At 33.6% G+C, this 19,939-nt stretch overlaps 2 protein-coding genes across 3 annotated transcripts; one reads left to right on the plus strand and one right to left on the minus strand.

The window, feature by feature from the left end:
- Positions 1 to 942: 942 nt before the first annotated feature.
- On the minus strand, positions 943 to 6,960 carry LOC117116347 (alpha-ketoglutarate-dependent dioxygenase alkB homolog 4-like). 2 transcript variants are annotated; one of them, XM_033260367.1, is made up of 4 exons: positions 6,821 to 6,960; positions 5,782 to 5,917; positions 5,090 to 5,293; positions 943 to 3,974 (listed from the first exon to the last, which is right to left on the minus strand). In XM_033260367.1, the coding sequence occupies exons 2-4, from the start codon at positions 5,902 to 5,904 to the stop codon at positions 3,462 to 3,464; spliced, it is 840 nt and encodes a 279-aa protein (XP_033116258.1). In that variant the 5' UTR covers positions 5,905 to 5,917; positions 6,821 to 6,960; the 3' UTR covers positions 943 to 3,461. The 2 variants fall into 2 exon arrangements, with proteins under 2 accessions (XP_033116258.1, XP_033116264.1); XM_033260373.1 differs by lacking the exon at positions 6,821 to 6,960 and having other exon boundaries at positions 5,760 to 5,871.
- Positions 6,961 to 6,995: 35 nt separating this feature from the next.
- On the plus strand, positions 6,996 to 19,811 carry LOC117116361 (leucine-rich repeat and WD repeat-containing protein 1-like). The gene is made up of 14 exons (XM_033260384.1): positions 6,996 to 7,134; positions 9,442 to 9,795; positions 10,162 to 10,275; positions 10,751 to 10,903; positions 11,580 to 12,458; positions 12,909 to 13,029; positions 13,872 to 13,978; positions 14,311 to 14,527; positions 14,838 to 14,907; positions 15,108 to 15,248; positions 15,398 to 15,510; positions 15,820 to 15,978; positions 16,422 to 16,531; positions 17,179 to 19,811. The coding sequence occupies exons 2-14, from the start codon at positions 9,454 to 9,456 to the stop codon at positions 17,317 to 17,319; spliced, it is 2,667 nt and encodes an 888-aa protein (XP_033116275.1). The 5' UTR covers positions 6,996 to 7,134; positions 9,442 to 9,453; the 3' UTR covers positions 17,320 to 19,811.
- Positions 19,812 to 19,939: the final 128 nt, after the last annotated feature.

A 19,939-nucleotide genomic window follows, 5' to 3' on the forward strand; every position in this document is an offset into this window, starting at 1 on the left:
TTTTGTACTGTATATCTTGTTATTTTTATTATCCCTATTATAAACAAGTAAATAAGAAAGAAAATTGTTGTGTTGCCCATACACACTGGCAGTTGGTCTGCAATTTTTTTCCCATTAATAATAATAATAATAATTTCAGGGTTCAGTCAGCCAACCAGAGGGCTAAAATTCAGGTTTGTTACCAATTTTTTACAGCTCAAAAATTGAAACATACTTTGGGCTACTTCTAATAAAACTGACCCCAGATGTTTGAGGTTTTTGTTTGGTCTGGCATCGGCAACACATACATTTTAACCTTAATATTTATGCAATTTATATGAAGAAAATATATACAAATGTTCAAGAAATTGAGATCAGCTTTAGCTTTGCTGCATTTTTGAGAAGTTTCTCCAGTCTTCTATATTCATCCTTACTAAAGTTACTAACATAACTGTTGTAACTGAAATCATGAATAACCGATCGACAGGATATACTAAACCGATCGACAGGATATACTAAACAATACAAATTTTAAAGCAATAAACCAAGATTTAATCAACAGGTTTCAGCTTTATCACACAGTCATCATCAGTAAGTAAGCTAATAAAAACTAAAAATTTAACAAATTAAAGCGACGTCAGCTTACATACTGTCATTAGTACGTATGCCTAGTGATACAATGTTTATTCATGAATTTGCTAACAATCCATGAATATCCTATCAAGCATTTGGATCCATTATTCATGATACGAGTTATTATTTGAGTTAATTGTAAAACCTTCATTGTTTTTAACAAGCATACAAATAAATATAAAAACAGAAGTTATTGTTGTCAAATTGAATTTATTTCTGTACTTCCAATATACAAAACACTATGATTATAAATAACAGTAAAATACAATATGTTACAGAATTTATACATTTCTTCAAATTATTCATATGTACATTCACATTAATATCTTGACTTAGAACTTTTGATTAAAAATAGATTTTTATATAATTATGTTAATTGCACATTTTATTTTTAGTAGTCTTTCATTTTATTTTTAGTGGTCCTTCTCAAGTACACTACTGTTGAGTTTACAGTTGTCATGTAATGCAGACGTAATAAAAATAAAGAAAAACTTTAATTTTTTTCAGAAATTTCCATTTTTTTGTGGTGGCGGTGCACTAATTGGCCAAAAGTAAAATTATATTTTTATTTAAATTTATATAATCAGTTTATTTTGAAACTTGCTCGAGATTCCATGAGAGTCCAGTTGCGCATGCGTAGTCATAATCAATGCGATATGTGCGTGCTAAGTAATATTCGGTGACCAAAGTCACGAAATTGCTGTTTTCACAAGATTAATAAGACACTTAAAAGTGCAAAATAGAATCTACGTAACATAGAGAAGCCGATAATGGCAGATAAAGAAGTCCATTTAAACCCGAAATGGGGAATAACCTGCATCGGCGAATCATGCTGACTGGTGGACAGAACTCCCCATTACCTGCTAGGCCTGGAAAATCACACAATTTTGAATCCAGAATTTACTTGGCGTGTTTCTTTTGTGAGGAAACACAGTTATACTGCGTCCTCTTTCGGTTTCGAATCATTAGGAGGCGATGCTGGATGTAAGACTAGACAGGCTAAACGATACCCTCATGAACATGGGGCACCATTCACGATCATGCTCAAGGTCTTTCTCTCATACACAGGGTAGACGGTCTCGACAAGACTCGTCACAATGAGGTAGTCGAGGTAGGCAAGAATCGCTCATTTAGCTCATCAGATAGCGACAAGAGGCCGAGGTCTCGTAGGCGACATGTATCAGAGGATGACGTAATGTCGATCATGGCAGAGCCTGAGGAAGGGAAGTTTGAAACGCCCAAAGATCAACAGCCATATAAGCCAGCATTAGCACCCAGGAACCCTCAACTTAAGCTTGAGGGCATTCCCTATAGTACCGAGGTACTGGAGTGGTGGAAAGTGCAACGCACCAACGTTTTGACCGACAAACAGAAGAAGATGTTAAAGGACTTGGTGCCTAATGCTGAAGCAGAGACATACTTTAAGGCCCCAGATATGCCTATGCCTTTCAAGGCAACCATCCAATAAGTTAATTATGAGTGGTGGAAGAGAGATAACCCCTTGTGGAGTATGCAAGAGGACCTCTAAAGTCAGCTGAACCCCTGTAGAATCCTGTCAGAACGAGAACCTGTCACCTCCGTTGGCATCGACTGCGAGCTTACCTTTGCATAATCTTAAATTTTTAAACTAAAATGTAGAGCCAAAGCTTTGGAAAGGAAAGAAGCTTTACAACTGCAGGAACTAGAATTAAAAAGTAACTAGAGTTGCTAACATTAGAATTTTTGATTACCATTCCGAGGCAAAGCAATGTATCTTCATCGTAGATACATTGTTTTCCCCCGTAATCTTGCAGTTACATATTTTTACCACATAATAAAATCACTACATTGTAAGTTTTGTGCTTAATGATAGGTAGTGCTATCTCCGAAACAACTCATTGTTGAGACCTGAAATTTTCACAAGTAATTCAGAAGAGTCTATTATACTCACAAATGATATTTTCTCAAAATCGACAAAATTTCAATCTAGCACATCCTACTTTAGAATATTTACAAAGTTAATTTACAAGGTCACAAAAAAGGCACTGTACCTTAAAAATTCAAATATAATTTGAAATTAGCTTTCAATGAGAAATAGTTTGAAAAACAAGTTTTCAGATTTACAGACATTATACAGTACACAAATCCTTAAATTGACTAGCAGCCAATAGGATAAACTGAATGCAAGCGAATACAGGAAAGTTATTATTTAACTGTCCAAAAATTTGTTCTCATTCAAATTTTTAATAACTGAAAATCCAAAAAACAAAAAAACATATTTTCATTTTTCGTCCTCGTTCATCTTTTACGCGTTTTCAAATTTCAATGTTTTCTTCGCCGTACGCCCCACCAACTGAATGTCACCCTTAAGGTAGTACTTGACTAAGCAGTACTCAGATTTAAGAAATATCGCGTCAGGCCGTAAAAGAAACAGTCTGCCTTACAGCTTCTTTATGTCACCACGCATGCTTTACGTCATTTATACCCATTGTATACTGAATATATTAATACTGATAGCCTCAAAAACATCAGCAATAAATGGCATGTTTTAGAAATCGATCAGGTAAAAACAAACGTACACCTTGGTACAAGGCATGATATAAGCTAGGCCTAATTATTTCGTCTAGGCCTAGACTAGCACAGACATAGCTAGACTACAGTCAGGCCCCTCTCTCTTGAATCTACTAGAGAACAAGATGTTTGTTAATAGAAGACTCAGATGACATCTGTTGGTCATATTTCTTTTTCTCAATGGAGGAGGAAAAATTTAAGAAAGCGCCCAATTTAGATATTAACAAGGATGTTGTTACCAAAGTGAAAAAAGTGCTATGAATTTCTATAAAAATAATTATAAGAAAATAAACTTATAACTATTTAACAGCAGTACCTTTAAATGTTAAAGCACGTTCTATTAATTCATTACCCTGCTCAGAAAGACGTCCACCGGCTTGAAACTCATCCGAAAGCTCTCTGAGCGTGATTGCTATTCGGCGTGCAACAATTGCGCTACGTGGTACTGAATGTTTCCATACATGTCGGGCATCACCCTGAAGGATGACCAAACTCCTGCGAGGTAGTGGCACTCTCACCAATATGCTTTGTTCACCTGTAACTTTGTCACTAGTCATAGCAAGGTAGGAATCAGAGAGTAGATTTAATGTCACTAGACGTTCACCCCACAACCAGAAATCATCAAAATGGGGATCTATGGCCGATCCTCTGGAGGGATTATAGTCAAGGTTGCAAAGTTCAACAGGGACAAAGTTTTTCAGTTCATCTAACAAAATCATACGGTTGTACAAAGCACAGCTGAAATGAGGCAAACCTGTGAACTGCTGCATCTTCACCTTCTTCCTTTTGAAATTCACCTTTGGACCATAATCCTGCAGATGATAAAAAGAAAAAACCCTTAATCTAAGTCTATCCACCCTCATTTTGTATGTACTGTATACAATGAATTGTTAAAAAAAGTGCTACCACAAAATAGAGGGCGCCCTATTAGAATTCAAATAGAGTTCGCTAAAAACTTGTCTTTTGAAGGACATGCCCCTTGAAATAGGATTAGCTTCCAATGAAACCACAATAGTCAGATCTCTTGCAGTTCTATGCTCTTTGACATAACCCAGAACTAATTACAACAGAAATAACTTTTGTGGAATCTGTTTCTGAAATATACTCATAAAAACATATAAGGTCCCAAGAAATCTAATTAGGGGAACATTGTTAATTTTAAAGGTATTTAATGAGTTAATATCCAATGCTTTATTATATCACATCTCAGAAATGCTGCATTGAAAAGCCTGCTGATTCTAACGAAAAATGGTTAAAAATAAGACTCCCGGACGTTAATGTAATTGGATCATACCAGACCTGTTGTTAAAACAATAATTAACGCGAAGTTGCACATGCTGCCCTGCATTGCCTGATAATTGATTATAACAAAACATGTTTAATAAATAATTATTATAATTTGTATATGCCTTTGCTAATCATTTGGTACACCTAATATTATTTTTTTTATATAACCTGGTAGGGTTAGTGTACCTGCTATTAGGCCTATAACTAATAGGCCTAATATAGAACCCAGAAATAATTGTTGTACCACAGATCTTATCTGTGGTTGTACCACCAACATAAATGTTTATCACCAGAATTTAAGAATTTTTTATTTATAACAAAACATGTTTAATAAATAATTATCATTAATTTATATATGCCTTTGCTAATCATTTGGTACAACTAATATTATTTTTTTTTTATATAACCTGGTAGGGTTAGTGTACCTGCTATATTAGGCCTATAACTGTTAGGCCTAATATAGAACCCAGAAATAATTGTTGTACCACAGATCTTATCTGTGGTTGTACCACCAACATAAATGTTTATCACCAGAATTATTTCTTTCTCCGCTGTTTATTTTCTCAAGCGTATTAAGCATTTCTTTAAAATGAATATGAGCACTATAGAAATCTTATTTATTATTACTTATTATTATTACCTGTTTTAATCTTCCAGACTGAGATTCCTTCCATTTTGTACTGTCGATTTCATGAACTATGTTTTTCTCTTCTTCTGCTGTTATAAATTCTGAAATAATGCAGACACCAGGGAAATCTAAGACTTTTCCTTGGTGGTTTGGATGTTGAATCAGCTCTGAAGATAAGGCCCATGCTTTAAGGCAGTCCTCACAATATACATACTCCTAAAAATTTAACGGGAAAAATGAACATGTTTACATAGCTAATATTCCCTACAACCACAGGAAAAATCACAAAAATATATAATATAATAATTCATGTTTGAATAGCTTACTTTTCATATTAAAATAAGTTATCAGTTTTCAATTAAAAATTAAAATATAATAAAAACATGTTTCCTTTGATATTTATTTCCTTCCATATTTTTATGAGACTATACATTGTTTTTTAAAAAATTAGAGAGTTCAGAATAGTTTTATTTTTACAGTACAGATACATAATAAGGTTTTTCCAAAAATTTCAGACTCGTTAAAATTGACTGACAATACTATTAATCAAAGATCTGTAAATCATTAAAAACAGAATCGTTCTGATCTGGGTATTAATTTGATTCTAATAATATTTACATAATAAAAGAAATTTAAGAGCACTGAAACTTATTATTTTAATTTAACACAGGCAGTTTCTCACCAATAAAAATGTACAATTATACCTCATAATTGGTAGCAATAGAATGCAGGCTTTGGGTCTTGATTTGCTGTTTCTCAGCTTCACATAGTAAACATACACGCACTCCTTTACACCCACATCTGACCTCTGAACTACTACCTTCCATGATGATAGCAAATCTAAGATGAATTCAACAAAAAGTAATTAAAAAACAAAATGAATAAAGCATGGTGTCAAAATTTAAAAGTGTGTAAATAAAAGCAGTTCAGAAGTTGACCAAGCTATTCATGATTGCATGGGAGATATAAATTAGGACAGAAGTCCATCCGTGTATTTCAGAATATATTTACATGGAATTTTTGTAAAAATTCAGGCCTTGTACCAATGTATTTAACAGTAGTTACGATTCTGCACACCTATTCGAAATATCATCTTTGCAAATAAAAAATACTTTACAGTGTACGCCTGCAAACTCTCACACATAATGCAAGAGTCTCACACATGGGCATCCACTTTTCGCATCTCATGCCTACTCTACATAGTATTATCTCGCGCATCATAAAAATAAAAAGATAAAATAGGTCGATTGTGCCCTAAAATTTATATATGAAAATGAAGTGAATACAGACCATATAAATTTCTTTTCACAAAGCTTTAATCAGTGAAGCAGTTCCCAACATTACAATAAAAAAAAGCATTCATTGCTGCATAGCCGTCGCTCTACACAAATGTTTTTTTTTTTGTCTCGCATGCATCACAGATGCCAATAAAGTTGGCAGGTATATTATTAACAGTATGACTAAAGTAACCTACTTAAATGTCCCCCCCCCCCCACTACCTAGGTAGGACCAAGGCCTATAATAGCTAGGCCTAGCAATTCTTTTTAATAGCTAGGGCCAAGCAAGGCTTAGTTAGCCTAGCTAAGCTAGTAGGCCTAGGCCTAGCTAGTAGTAGCTAGTAGGGGGACTGGGAATGGATTAGCTAGCCGAGAAAAAGAAGGGTAGACCTTAGCCCATGTCATCTAGCCTAGGCCTATACTATATTTTTTTAAAGTTGGTTGTCACATTATTGATAATACTTACCTGGATATATTACCAACAATAATAAAATTCAACAATCAACATGAAAACTTAGCGGTGATGGGACTCCAGCGTGCACACGATCGACGAAGCACCAACTTTTTAAGAAAAAAAAAACAACGACGACGAGAAGAAAAACAGAGCCTAATTACTTTACAGAAGTTCATCACTAGAGGGCTAGAGATTAGCGCCCTCATTGGTGACTTTTTAAGCAGCTTTGTGTGCCATTGTGAGAGCGGGAAGGAAATTCGACGCGTCGCGTCCGTATATTAGTGCATATATTTTTGTTGTTTTCAACCCATTACTAGTGTAATATTGTAAGTTACTGATATTATTGTATAGTTATTATTAGTAGAGTTTAGTCCTATCTAATATTTTTATTCGATGTACATTCATTATCCGTATTTTGTGCAGTTTTATTATAGCCACGAGAATTTTATTGGAAACACCAAGCCTTGATGAGGGCGCTGTTTGGCCGGTGACGAAAATGTAGTTTAGCAAGTGGTACCAAATGCCGAATTTGGCGACAATTTTTTGTTTGATATACTACAGAATGAATTTAACTTACAGAATTAGTTATCGAGTCATCTAACTGTTGAACATGGTTTAATTTGTTCATGTCATCGTCCAACACTGCCTCATTGTCTTCCTGAATACTGGTTGATTGAGGCCTGAAACCTCCTCTCCTCAAACCAGCCAGGGCTACAAACAACACCAACCCAGTCAGTGGGTGCTTAGCTTTATTATTCTGATTCTTTTATACACAGAATGTTAGTGTCAGTGTTATTATTGTATACCAGTTTCAATTTTTTTCCATATCCTTTAGCATTTGATTTGCTACGTAAATGAATCAAGTTGGAGTTAGTTGAATTATTAACATTACAACATGGCACGTATGGGCCTACATAATGTGATGTTTTTTATTCACTTTTTATGGGAAGTGGGAAAATTGATAAATATACCAGACTGTATGGATTAGTAAGGCCTGCTGGATATATTTACCACGCAAAAATTTGGCCTAGAAATCCGTCCTCGCATTTCGAAAGATGAGGGCTGATTTCTGAGTAGATTCTGCTGACGAAGCTGCCGCAGCGTGTGATGGATGTTTACGCGATGCCTTTGAAGTCTAATGTGTTCCCCGCCACCAGATGATCAACAGGCTTAGTTTACCAAAAAATTGAATATGGCAAAATGGAGAGCACCTTCTTTTCTTAATTCGCACTTCTTAGTCAGTCACTATGGCTGCGCAGTTGTTTCCATCTTGAAGCTAATACATTTATCTTTCAAGAAATACCAAACATGTTAATATTTTCTAAAAAAGAAGTTTTGAATTTAACGAAACATTTACATGAGCTTTAAAAGCATGGTATATTTCAACTTGAATTTCCATAAATTGGATTAAACTTGATAATTATAATTTTAACAGAGATACTATATTAATTAAGGAATGATTGAGGATTATAATAAACTAAATTCAATTTAGGGTGAACAAGAGTGGACCATTCGAAAATTCAATCAAAAGTCAGAGTAATTTTCAGTTTTACGCTGCCTCACTCTATAGTCAAATCAGTCAATCTTTGGACAACTTTATAATGAATACAGAACTAATTGCAACAGAAATATTTTGCGGAATTTGTTCCTGAAATATACATGTAAATACGTACTAAAATCCAAAAAATCCAATCAGGGAAACATTGTTAATTTTAAAATATTTAATGAGTTATCATCAAAGGGTTTATTGCACAACTGCAGTGTTTAAGCGTATAAAAGCCTGTTGTTGCCAACAAAAAATGTTAGTAATACGACAGATGCCTGTGCGTGTTTCAAAGGTGAGGAACACATTGGTTTGTCGCATCAAAGACATCTGTTGCCGAGTGATCTCAATAATAACGATACGATTCTGCGCACCTAGTTTCTTAACAATTGTCTGTGTAAATTTGAGCTGGTTTTTGAGGTATCAGCCATGTAATTAAAAAACTTTACAGTATGGTAAATATATGATACAATCATAAATAAATGTTGCCAGCTTGAAATTGTACTAGGCATGTCAATAATGTTTGGGATGATTTATAATAATAATAATGTTGCATTTATTATACAGTACATTAAATGCAGGAGTTTATATGCACTTATATTACTGTATGTTAATAATAATATGGACTAGCATACACACCTTGTTACATGTAATTTGTTTTATTAAAATGTAATTTAAAAATGATGCTGGCACAACATTTTATGGGTTATATATTCTGTCTGATAATTTAGTTACATTTGTTTTTTTTACAGTATAGTCCTATAGGTTTCTAAAGCCATTAATAATGGGACAAATGCTCTTTTAAAAATAGATTGTTTTTTTTTTTCTTATTCAGCTGGGTGTTAACATAAAATAATAGAATACTTAAGTGCTATTTGTATCGTTAAGTATTTTCCTTTGTTTGTTGTTTCCTAGAGCATTACTATTGAATTGGAAAACTCAAGAGTTATACTGTAGATATATTTATTATTTATTTTTTGTCATAGGAATACTATTGGGGGAATACATAGTGTAATTAATCAAGGTGTAATTTTATATAATTCAAAATTATAACCATTGCTGATATTTTTTATATTCTTTTTTTTTTCAGAAATTGTTTAAAATGTCTACCTATGGGTCTTTCGGGAAAGGTCCGTTTATATCCAGCACGGCGCTAGTGGAGCGTATGGTACTACAGTGTGCGAACTGCATGACACTGCAGGAGATTCGCAACCTCGATCTCTCAGGGCGAAAAATAGCCACGCTCGACCCAGCCGTGTTTTGTCGTATGCATGATCTGGAGACCCTAAATGTCTCGAACAACAAGATTTCTGGATTTGACTATAACCTCGGTTTGAGAAAACTGCGCAAGTTGGACATCAGCAAGAATAAGCTGACCTCAGTACTGACCCTTGAGCAGTTCCTTGAGGTTGAAGAGTTGGACCTCAGAGATAATGATCTAGCAGTGAGTTCACTACTTATATCATCAATTCATAGTGTTTATCCCAGGGCTTTCAATACAAAGTTTATACTCCAAGAGAAAATAGCCTGATTCATTCCAGTACAATATCTAATATGTAGTGGATCCCAAGCTCAAAATGAGCTGCCACAAAATATCATAGACTTTCTATCCTTGATTGCATTGTTTATTTTTTAGATTTTGAGATGTATGTAACATGAATAAGCATCTTTAATGGCTACCAGCACATTATGCATAATATTATAAATTATAAAAAAAGGCCTTTATTATACTGTACTTTTTTATTATATACTTTTTGAATGATGATGATGTTTGCAAATAACTACATTGTGGTATTTTTTTGATTAACAGACATCAGATCACTATATTGCTGTTTACATGTTGCCCAAGCTGATGACTCTGAATGGCCAGGACATTGACTTCCGTGGCACCATTGACAACATGGAAGCCGAGTTAGCAACCAAGGTAAGCAACAGATTCCTAGTACTGTTTTTGTGCTGTACCAGTATGCTATTATTATTTTTTATCAAATTAAAATTTCATGCTTTAATTTAGAAAAACACAATATATTTTATTATTACTAACTTAAGCTGTAGCTTAATGGATATGATGCTCTTGCATTCAGATTCTGTAGAATTTGGTGTTCACAGCTTTCTAAGATTGCTCTTCCTAGAACTATGTGTATAGACCTTCACATATTGTATCCCAAGTTGATGAGTTTGTTTCAGTTAGATTATGATAATTAACATTATAATTTCTTATCTCAATTTCTTGGTTTAATTTTTTATACCAACACTCCCTCCAGTAAAATGTAAATATTTTAAATTGTCTTTTTGTGATTTTTATTTAAATCCTCTAGGTTAAAGTATGTTAATTTAAAACACATTACTACTTGTGATCTGAAATTTATTAATTTTTTTTATGTGATTAAATTTTAAAGGTTGTTAGTGTTTGGGAAGAAGAGTTTGCGGGTCATGCTATTGGTATGACGGAAAAGTCGGACATTCTAGCGCTTGAACAAACCTTTATTGAACGGCTCAAGGAACGAGTGCAGTTCGGTGCTGATGCTCTCATGGAATTCACGCATTATATGGTAAGTTTTCAAATCTCATTAAAAGTGACAAAGAAAATATGAATACATGTAAAATAGTTAGATTTATATAAAGCTTTGTATTGAAACAGTCTCAAAGCGCTCAAGGTGTGGACTAGCTCTAAGAGTAGCTGCTCCTCCCCAAGGGTCTCTTCGTGTCTGAGCTACCTGGTAAAGTATTAGCTACTCTCATCTGTCCACAACAGAGACTAAATGGGCCAGTATACCAGGGTATCCCCCCTACGCATCACAAAAGATGTACTGGGTTCTTTAAAATGCACTTGAGCCAAATTATGTACACCGGGCCTACAGTTTATAATCCTTATCCGAGCAGAATAATTCCACCATCAGAACCACAGGCGAGCATGTTGTTCGATACAGTGCCAGTATTATAGCTGTATGTTATGGCACTCCTATCTTAAGCGTTCGGCCATCCAACTCCAACATATGGGACAAGTTCTTGTATTGCCATATTCATTTATTAATTACTCAATATTCACTGATTAATGCATAGTTTTTTGTCTGTGTTTACATAGTAAATGTACCATGTATGCCCATATATTAATTGTACATTATACTCAGTGAACATATACTATATGTGCATTTGCTAACAGATACATTGAATGCTATATTATAAACTAGGTTTGTTGTGACATTGATTCATTTGATTGTTTTGTAGCTAACTGTATTAGCTGAAAGACAAATTACTCAGGTATTTGGAATTGTTCGAAAGCCTCTGCTGGAAAAAGCAAAGTACACTGCACCTCCTGAAGAACAAACATCCAACCAAACGGAAAAGAGACCGTTTTCAGAAGAGAAAACTGCCACCGAGGTCATCAGAGTTGTAGACGTGTCACCGAACGGAGAACAGCAACGAGATATAGTGATTCATTCTGAACCTTCTCCAAAGAAGCCTAAAGTTGATGATAAAGAGAATGTTAAAATAGAAAATATGGATACCACCCAAGCATCAGAAGCACCGGAAACGGTGCCTAATGGTGAGACATCAACTGACCAGGAAACTGAAGCAGAAACCACAAAGACTGATGCACCAGTAGAGAGTACACCAGAAGAGACTGCTTCTAAAGAGTGTCTTTCCATAAAGAGTGAAACTGCAGATGATGGTGTAAACACAGATGCAGATATGTCAACAGAGGGTAACCAAGACTCTACATCAGAAGCTACAACTTCTAAACCAGCCAAAAAGACAGCAGAAAAAAGTAAGCCAGCAGAGAATAAGACGCCAGCTAAGAAAACAGAAAACAAAACACAAGTAAAAAAGACTGAGAAAACAGAAACCAAAACACCAGCTAAAAAGACTGTGAAAGAGGCAGAAACTGTTACACCACAGCCAGAGAAAAGGGGCAGAGGTAGGCCTAGAAAACATCCCATTGGGGAAACACCAGCAAAGGATGCAAAGGTTAAAGATGCAAAAGTAAAGGAGACACCGGCAAAGGCTAAAGATGCAAAGCAAAAGAAAACACCACTAGTGAAAAAGAAAAAAGATGATACACCACAGCCATGGATGCCACCAAAACGTGATGTAACACTGAGTAAGGTAAAGTGCAGTGTCAGTTACCATACTTGTGTTTGTATTGATTTGGATGGGATAATTTGTAAATATGACTTAGTAAATAGTAATTATAATTGTTTACTTGCTATCTGCATTAACCCTAATTGAGGCTTGCCTTGTCAACACAATCGTACTGGCACTAAATCTTAAACTGAATATTTAGCATAAGAATGTGACAGTATTGTATGCTATAAGTACACACAAGCCGTAATACTTTTACTCATAACTTAGGCATTTATTAAGTGGATTCCAGTAAATGACCCATCATTTTATAGCTTATAATGTAGAGAAAATAATTAAGGTACAAAGTCAATTTTTTTGTTTGGTGACTGATGCTGGTCTTGCATGGCAAGCCCCAATGAAAATAAAAATGATTGTTTGTTGCATTAATGTTGTTGTAGTGTAATGTTATTTTACATATTTATTTCTTAACAGAAAGAGAATCCAAAGTTTGAGGGTGTTCATTTCCTTCGTTGTCATTCTCTGGAGAACAATCCGAGTGATGATAGTAGGAATGTTTGGAAATGTGCGTTTGAACCAGATCCAGCTAACCCAAGTAAGCCTTACGCCAAGCGTCCACTACCTGTCAGTCTAATAATAGACCTGAATAGTGTGCTTGTTTTCGTCAGTCATTTTTAATCAAATCCATGGCCTTTTTAGGAAGTCTTAATCTACTCTACTTCATACGATACAATATGATACATTTTATTCCATCCAAGAGGAAATTTGTTGGTACATGTAAAGTAAAGTTCTCTCACCATTATCAAAGAACCCTAACCAAACTATGCATCATGGGGTAGGGATGTTACTCCACTAAGGTATTAGTGACCCGCATACCCCAACTCTAACCATGCAGTCTGAACAAACATCTAACAGAATATATCATCGTGTATATATTCTGGCTTTATGAATATCTTGCATTGTTAATCTTGCTTCAGTAGAGACCTCATTTATTTGAACTATAAAAATACATCTATTATTATTATTATTATTATTATTATTATTATTATTATTATTATTATTAAATAATGTCATTATTCCATGACAAGCCAGTAATGCTGTCCAAGTGTTTTCTTTAATCCTGGGCACATTAGAAATAGGTGCATTAATATATTTACCAACAAAAATTGATAAATTAATGTAATTATAATAGCAAGGCAATATTTGGAAGAAGGAAAATATAACTTACAAGATTACTACAATTTAGGATAGGGATTTTTCCCACAGTAACTAACATAGGTAAAATCTCTGCTTATAAGTTGACTTAAATGACAAATTATATTGTGAATAATATAAGTTTACTATTATATTTATTTACATATTTAATGTTTTTATTTGACTATGATATTACTGAAATATATGCTATAATGATGATATATTCTGTATTGTTTTCTGCAGAAAATAGTACATCAACTGTTGCAACTTGTGGTGGAAACTCTGTTTGCCTGATTGATTGCAAGACAGGGAAAGTAATGAAACGTTACAAGCATGAAAATGTCGAGGAGGCAAGTCTTATAGTCTTGAATATGACATTGAATTAAATTCACTGCAAATGAACCTGCCCCTAAAACTTCAATGGAATGACTTACTGAATATAGTAAAATACTGTGGTGCAGCAGTTTGAACCGTGAGGTTGGGGATCAAACCCATCATTAACTTTAAATTTTGTCAGTCTATTGTTAGGCCTAATGGATGGGTATTATACTGGATGTGGGCTTATACCTGAAGAACTTCAGTAATAATGTGAAGCACATAGTGTCTTCATTTGATGTGCTGCGCAAGACATGTTACTATGATTATATTATATGAATGTGTTTTCTCTTCTTTTTTTTTGTAGGAATTTTACTGCCTAGCATGGACAACATTAGAAATGGAGGTTGGCGACTCGAAGGGTGCACGTAAAAGCAACATATTGGCTATTGGAGGTGCACGTGGGGACGTGAAGCTCCTGCACCCAGAGCAATTGATTTGTTACGCTCAGTTGAGAAATGCACGCAAGACGTGCTCGATAAACACATTGGTATTTCACTCGGAAAAACCCACATGGCTTTTCAGTAAGCAGTGTTTTTATATCAATTCTGTGTGAAACTACTCTTTGGTTTTCTTTGAATGTTGATTGTATATGGAAACTTGCATACATTAAGTAATAAGTACCATGGGTTGACTTTAAAAGAATGCATTTTTTAATTTACTCTGTATTTTCTTGGATGTTTTGACAACAATTTCGCACCTGTCTAAATATATTTTTACAGCTGGATGTAGGTGGTGCCATCATTTTGTTTTTCTGGGGCAAATAAACCAGAATTATTTACATACTTATCGGAACGTTTCTTATAACTATGATTTATCTGCCTTTGTTTTCAGGTGGAGCTGAGGATGTTGTACTCTGGGATATTGGCATCCCCTCTGGTCCAGATTACAAATGTAAATGGGTGTAAGTATCATTTAATTACTCTATCCAATGAGCATTGTAGCCAGCTTCAACCAAAGAACTGCATTTTTAGTTGTATTTCATTTCTATCCAAAAGTGGGTGACTTAACACTTGTAAAGTTGTCTCTTCATCTCAGATGGTAGTTTGATGTCGTTCTCCAGGACGTAAAATATAGTTTATATCAATATTTTGTTCTCGATAGAAAATTGTACTCGTTTCTTCCTCCGGGCACTGGAAGAGTTCTTGGGATTGTGTACTCCCCACCAAATGACTATGTCATTGCAGGCTGTGAAAATGGATGTTATGGTTGGAATCTACAAAACAAATCAAGCAAAAAAGAAAGGTAAACTTTGAACTTTGACATGTAGAATTTATAACTGGCATACTTTCTCCTGTTACCTTTAGAAGGTACAGTTGGTACCTGTATCACATTTTCTCTATCGGAGCTTCTAATGTCTCCATCTCGAATCTCTTGTTTATATTTGAATAAAGGTCACATACTTTGGAGTTTTTGTTGCCAAGCGTTGCACGTAGTGAGGATAATGAAGACGACGATGAGGGTGATACCATTGACGGTATGGCTGCCATTGATGATGACATTATCGGTATGTCCCAATTCTAAAATATATTTTTTTTAATGTTATGATTTACAGACTATTACCTGCTAATTTATGGATCAATGTACAGAATATTATAACAGTATTTTTCATGCATTTTTTCTCGTACTAATTTTCAGGTAAGTACTTATAACTTTAATGTAATTGTAAAAAAAATATTTCAAATAAATATTGGGGTTTTTTTCCTAAATTTGTTACCTTAACACATAAAGTATACCTTTAAAATAATTATGTAAAGATTTAAACAGTTTTGTGTCAATGTTATGCAATGGATTTTTTCTATTCTTATTCTTGTAGTTAGTAAAGTTGCGGCTGACAAGACAATTCAGATTTGGAGTTTGTCAGAAGCGCGAGAAAAGCAGCAAGCCCGAAAGAAAGACATTGAAATTAACCCTCTGCATAGCCTCAATTGGTCCACCACTGACAACATCTATATACTACTAAATACCTGGCCAGGTGATAAATCTTCCAATTTTTCTTGAATAATCATTATAGAAAATAACATGTTATTCATAATTATAAGCCCACTAAGCAAAAGGTCAACAATGTTGATTGTACGTTGCTATGTTCTATTAGTAGCTTATTTTACAATTTTTTTTGTTTGTATGTCTTGGTTGTTGACTGGATGTTAACATAGTGATGATGAGAAGCATTCAAAATATTTATTCTGTATTTTTTTCCTGTTTATGTTATAATGTGTGTCTTTTTTTTTTTGTAACTTTGTTTACTCGGAGGAAGCATGTAATATTTACATTAATTATATCAATTGGAAGCCAATCATTCTTGAATCAAGCTAGCATGTTGTAGATTAGAACCCTTATTTAGGGTAAACCCCTGAATAGGGGTATCCCAAATGAAGGGGTTCTACTGTATTTTCATTTGGTTGTGTTGTTTGATAGGTTGTGGGCATATCGTGTGTGGCGATGCAAATGGACCAGTCTGGCTGTATGAAGTCAAAGATGTGAAAAAAGGTGCAAACAAGAAAGAATTGGATCCAAATCCCTTGCAGGTAAATTCTGTGTTTCAAGTGTATGTTCTGTATTTTAATTTATAATGATAATTATTGATGTATTTTATTTTGAAGCAGGAGGTAGTAGACTAGCCAACGATAAGCATACAGTAATGGATGGAAACATTTTGAAGGGAAACAATTACAGTATACACAAAACATGAAGTTTCATCCTTGTTTCTTCTTTGTTGTTTTTATATCTGTAATGGAGCTATACCTCAGTTGTTAAAATTATCAACTTGAACATACAGATTAGTGTATTTAAAAAATATTTACCCTTTAATTTTACAGTGAAAATATGATAAAAACACTTCCAGTCACTGGAAGTGTTTTATAATTATTTATCCAATATAAAAAAAAATCAGGATGCACAATTTTTTAATTCAGTAATAATTTATATGTTACTGCAATATGAGCAAGTTAATTTCAAAATTTACTAAATTTACTTTTTATGATTCTTTGTCATTTTGATGGGACTTTACACTCCCAAGCCTTGTTTATAAAATATGAGAGAACACTTTATTGATACTACATAGGTTCTTCCAGTTATGCATCTGAATAAAATAAAATAAGAAAATAAATAAGAAAAAATAAATGTTTTTATAAACTGTTGTTATCTCATTACAATACTTACAGTCATTATACAGTTGTTGGACATCCCTGCAGGGACAGTGAGTTTATCAAAGAATCAACATTTGATTATCAACGACGTTGCCATCAGCTCAGATGCAAATTTCATTGTAGGAGTTACAAGCAAGAATATGGTTTGTATTTGGAAGCGAACATAGTCATGAATTGAACTAAAAGTATTAATTGGGGTAAAACAAGGCAGAAACAGACCATTCCATTCAGTCAACAGGGGAAACTGTTTCAAAATAAATTGTTTAATGAAAAAAATTACGATAAAAAATAACCATTACTTGTAATTTGGGATCATTTAATTGAAATTGTCAATCTTATTTTCTTAGTAAACCATGTAAATATTAACAAAGTATAAATAAAGTTAAGGATCCCTAAATTATTAATCTTTTTTATAAAGTTGCATTGTAGTTTGTTTTTTTTAGTTTGACATGCACTAGACAGAAACGTAGACAACAAAGCCTAAATCCAGGTCCACCAGCTTGAGAATTATTGTATAATTAGAATAAGTTAAACTGTGAAACAAATTCTGGTTGTAACACTATAATACCTGCCTACAACATTAGTGTACTCTTTATACCTGGATACATGTCCAATCAATTTAAATATGTTTTAATGTCAATTAAACTTTTAAAATAAACCAAAAATCATTGTAATATGGTTTGTATACTCAGTATATTTAGTGTAAATGATTTAATATTACTAAATGCACTCTGTTCCCTTTTGAATATTGGTACTCCGATTAGATTGCACATTTTTTTGTAATGGTTTTTAATAGAATATGTGTATATTTAACAGTATAATTTAAAACCATTATTCAAATAAAAAGTTGTCGGATACAGATAGCACCTTTGTGATTGAGGCAAGTGGCTGCATCGTCACCTTAACCAGGCTGTATGTGGTGTGCAAGTCATTATCATAACATGGAATTATAATAATACTCGCATGATTAATATATTATTGTCAAAAATCAATGCGACATCAGTCCTATTTAAAGGTAGAATCTAGGGATTTACCAGTGCATCTGGCACTTCTCGCTATTATGTGGCTTGCAATGGCAAATACAATATAATGAACATATCAGAAAATTGTTGTTACATACACCTAAATTCCTTTGAAGTATAGACCTAATGTATTTGTGTATATACAATGATAAATTTGGTAATGAGTTTGGTCCCCAACGATAAATCATTGATTAGGAATATGTCTGTATTTGCCTATGTGTGGGGAATTATTCACAATCTTAGCACATTACAGTAGGCTGATATTTGATCTAGTAAAAAAGAAACATGTGATCAAGTGAAATACCCAGAAAAATCTGTTCAGACCCTTTATGCCCATTCCAGACTATCAAATTTTATTTGACAAAAACATGTGACATGCCTAAATATGGTCATGATGACATCACATCATGACCATATATAGGCACAATATGACTATATATGGGCAGACATTTTTTTGTCAATTAAAATTTGACAATCTTGACATAGCTTAAGACACTTGTGTGAACAATTGTGTACAAGTAGGAATATTCAAGTGTGTGTGATACTAGTCTGATTATCATCATAATAGGAATAAATAAGACAAGGCTAAAATACGTTCTTAGCCTTGTGTCCCCAGTAGGAAACATAAACCCAGATCCTTCTAATAACTTACAGTTCAGCCATCCTGGTGTATTCAGATTTAATTTGTCATGCTTGGAATTGTCTTATAAAATGATAACAAAAAGACATTTGCTACTGTATTGGATTCAAGTCCTCAATTTCATAGTATATTTATATTTCTATACCTATATTTACTGTTGCTAATTATCAGTTATCAGGGTTGTTTTTAATTTAAATTTACATTTCCAAACTTATGCAAGACAAAAAAGCTGTTACTGCAAGTTTCCAAAGTCTATCTAAAAAAAAAACCTTAAATATCTATATTACCTGGACTTCTTTTTCCAAGACACCCACCAGGCACGTAATATTTACAGTACATAATTACATTCTCAGCATCGATGAAAAAATAAGTTGTTACGAACCACTTTTAGTTTATGTTAATTAATATTATGGTTACTTTATGTATATGATTTTTTAAGGATCATATTATGGGTAAGATTCTGAAATTGATTTATATGCCCTTCAGATATATTATCATCACTGCTTCCTCAAACTTGTGCTGTCCTCGGTGTTAGTATGCTTACTAATTATTTTTCAACACTGGAAATGGCTTCTGAAATGTGTTATATAGTATGTTTTGTCTGTTTTATTTTTTCTGAATTTTTTAAAATTTTGTAGTTATGCAAGCAATTTTTCCAGACTGAAACATAGAATCTAATTAGATATGTTTAAATTTTGTCATTGTTAATGTGTTTTACCTTCCAACTACTGTATAATCATGTTAATCAATAAACTGGTAATGGATTTATTTGACTTACAGTATTTTGCAAAATGTTTGAATGAAATGGTATACAGCAAGGCCCAGTATAAGTGATTTGACAATACTGTATATGCAATTCAACTTGAAAGTGGGGAAAGTTTTATTCAACCAAATTATATCATGTGTGATCGTATGTAAGGAAAAAATGAAATAGGCCTACTGTCATAGATTAGCTGCTTGAAAATTGTCAATACATACGTTGTTTTTAATTTTACAATGTGTCTCTTCTTTTCGTGTCAAAGTTCAAATTTACTTATGGGGAGTTTGATTGCAGGCCACAGTTGAATCTAGAATGTAACGATGTCAATAATAAGTTATTTGCCACGCATCAAACTCCCTATTTCT

The sequence above is a fragment of the Anneissia japonica genome, unplaced genomic scaffold, assembly GCF_011630105.1.
Source record: "Anneissia japonica isolate Jap-2015-1 unplaced genomic scaffold, ASM1163010v1 scaffold199_len4679917_cov187, whole genome shotgun sequence".
Taxonomy (NCBI): Eukaryota; Metazoa; Echinodermata; class Crinoidea; order Comatulida; family Comatulidae; genus Anneissia; species Anneissia japonica.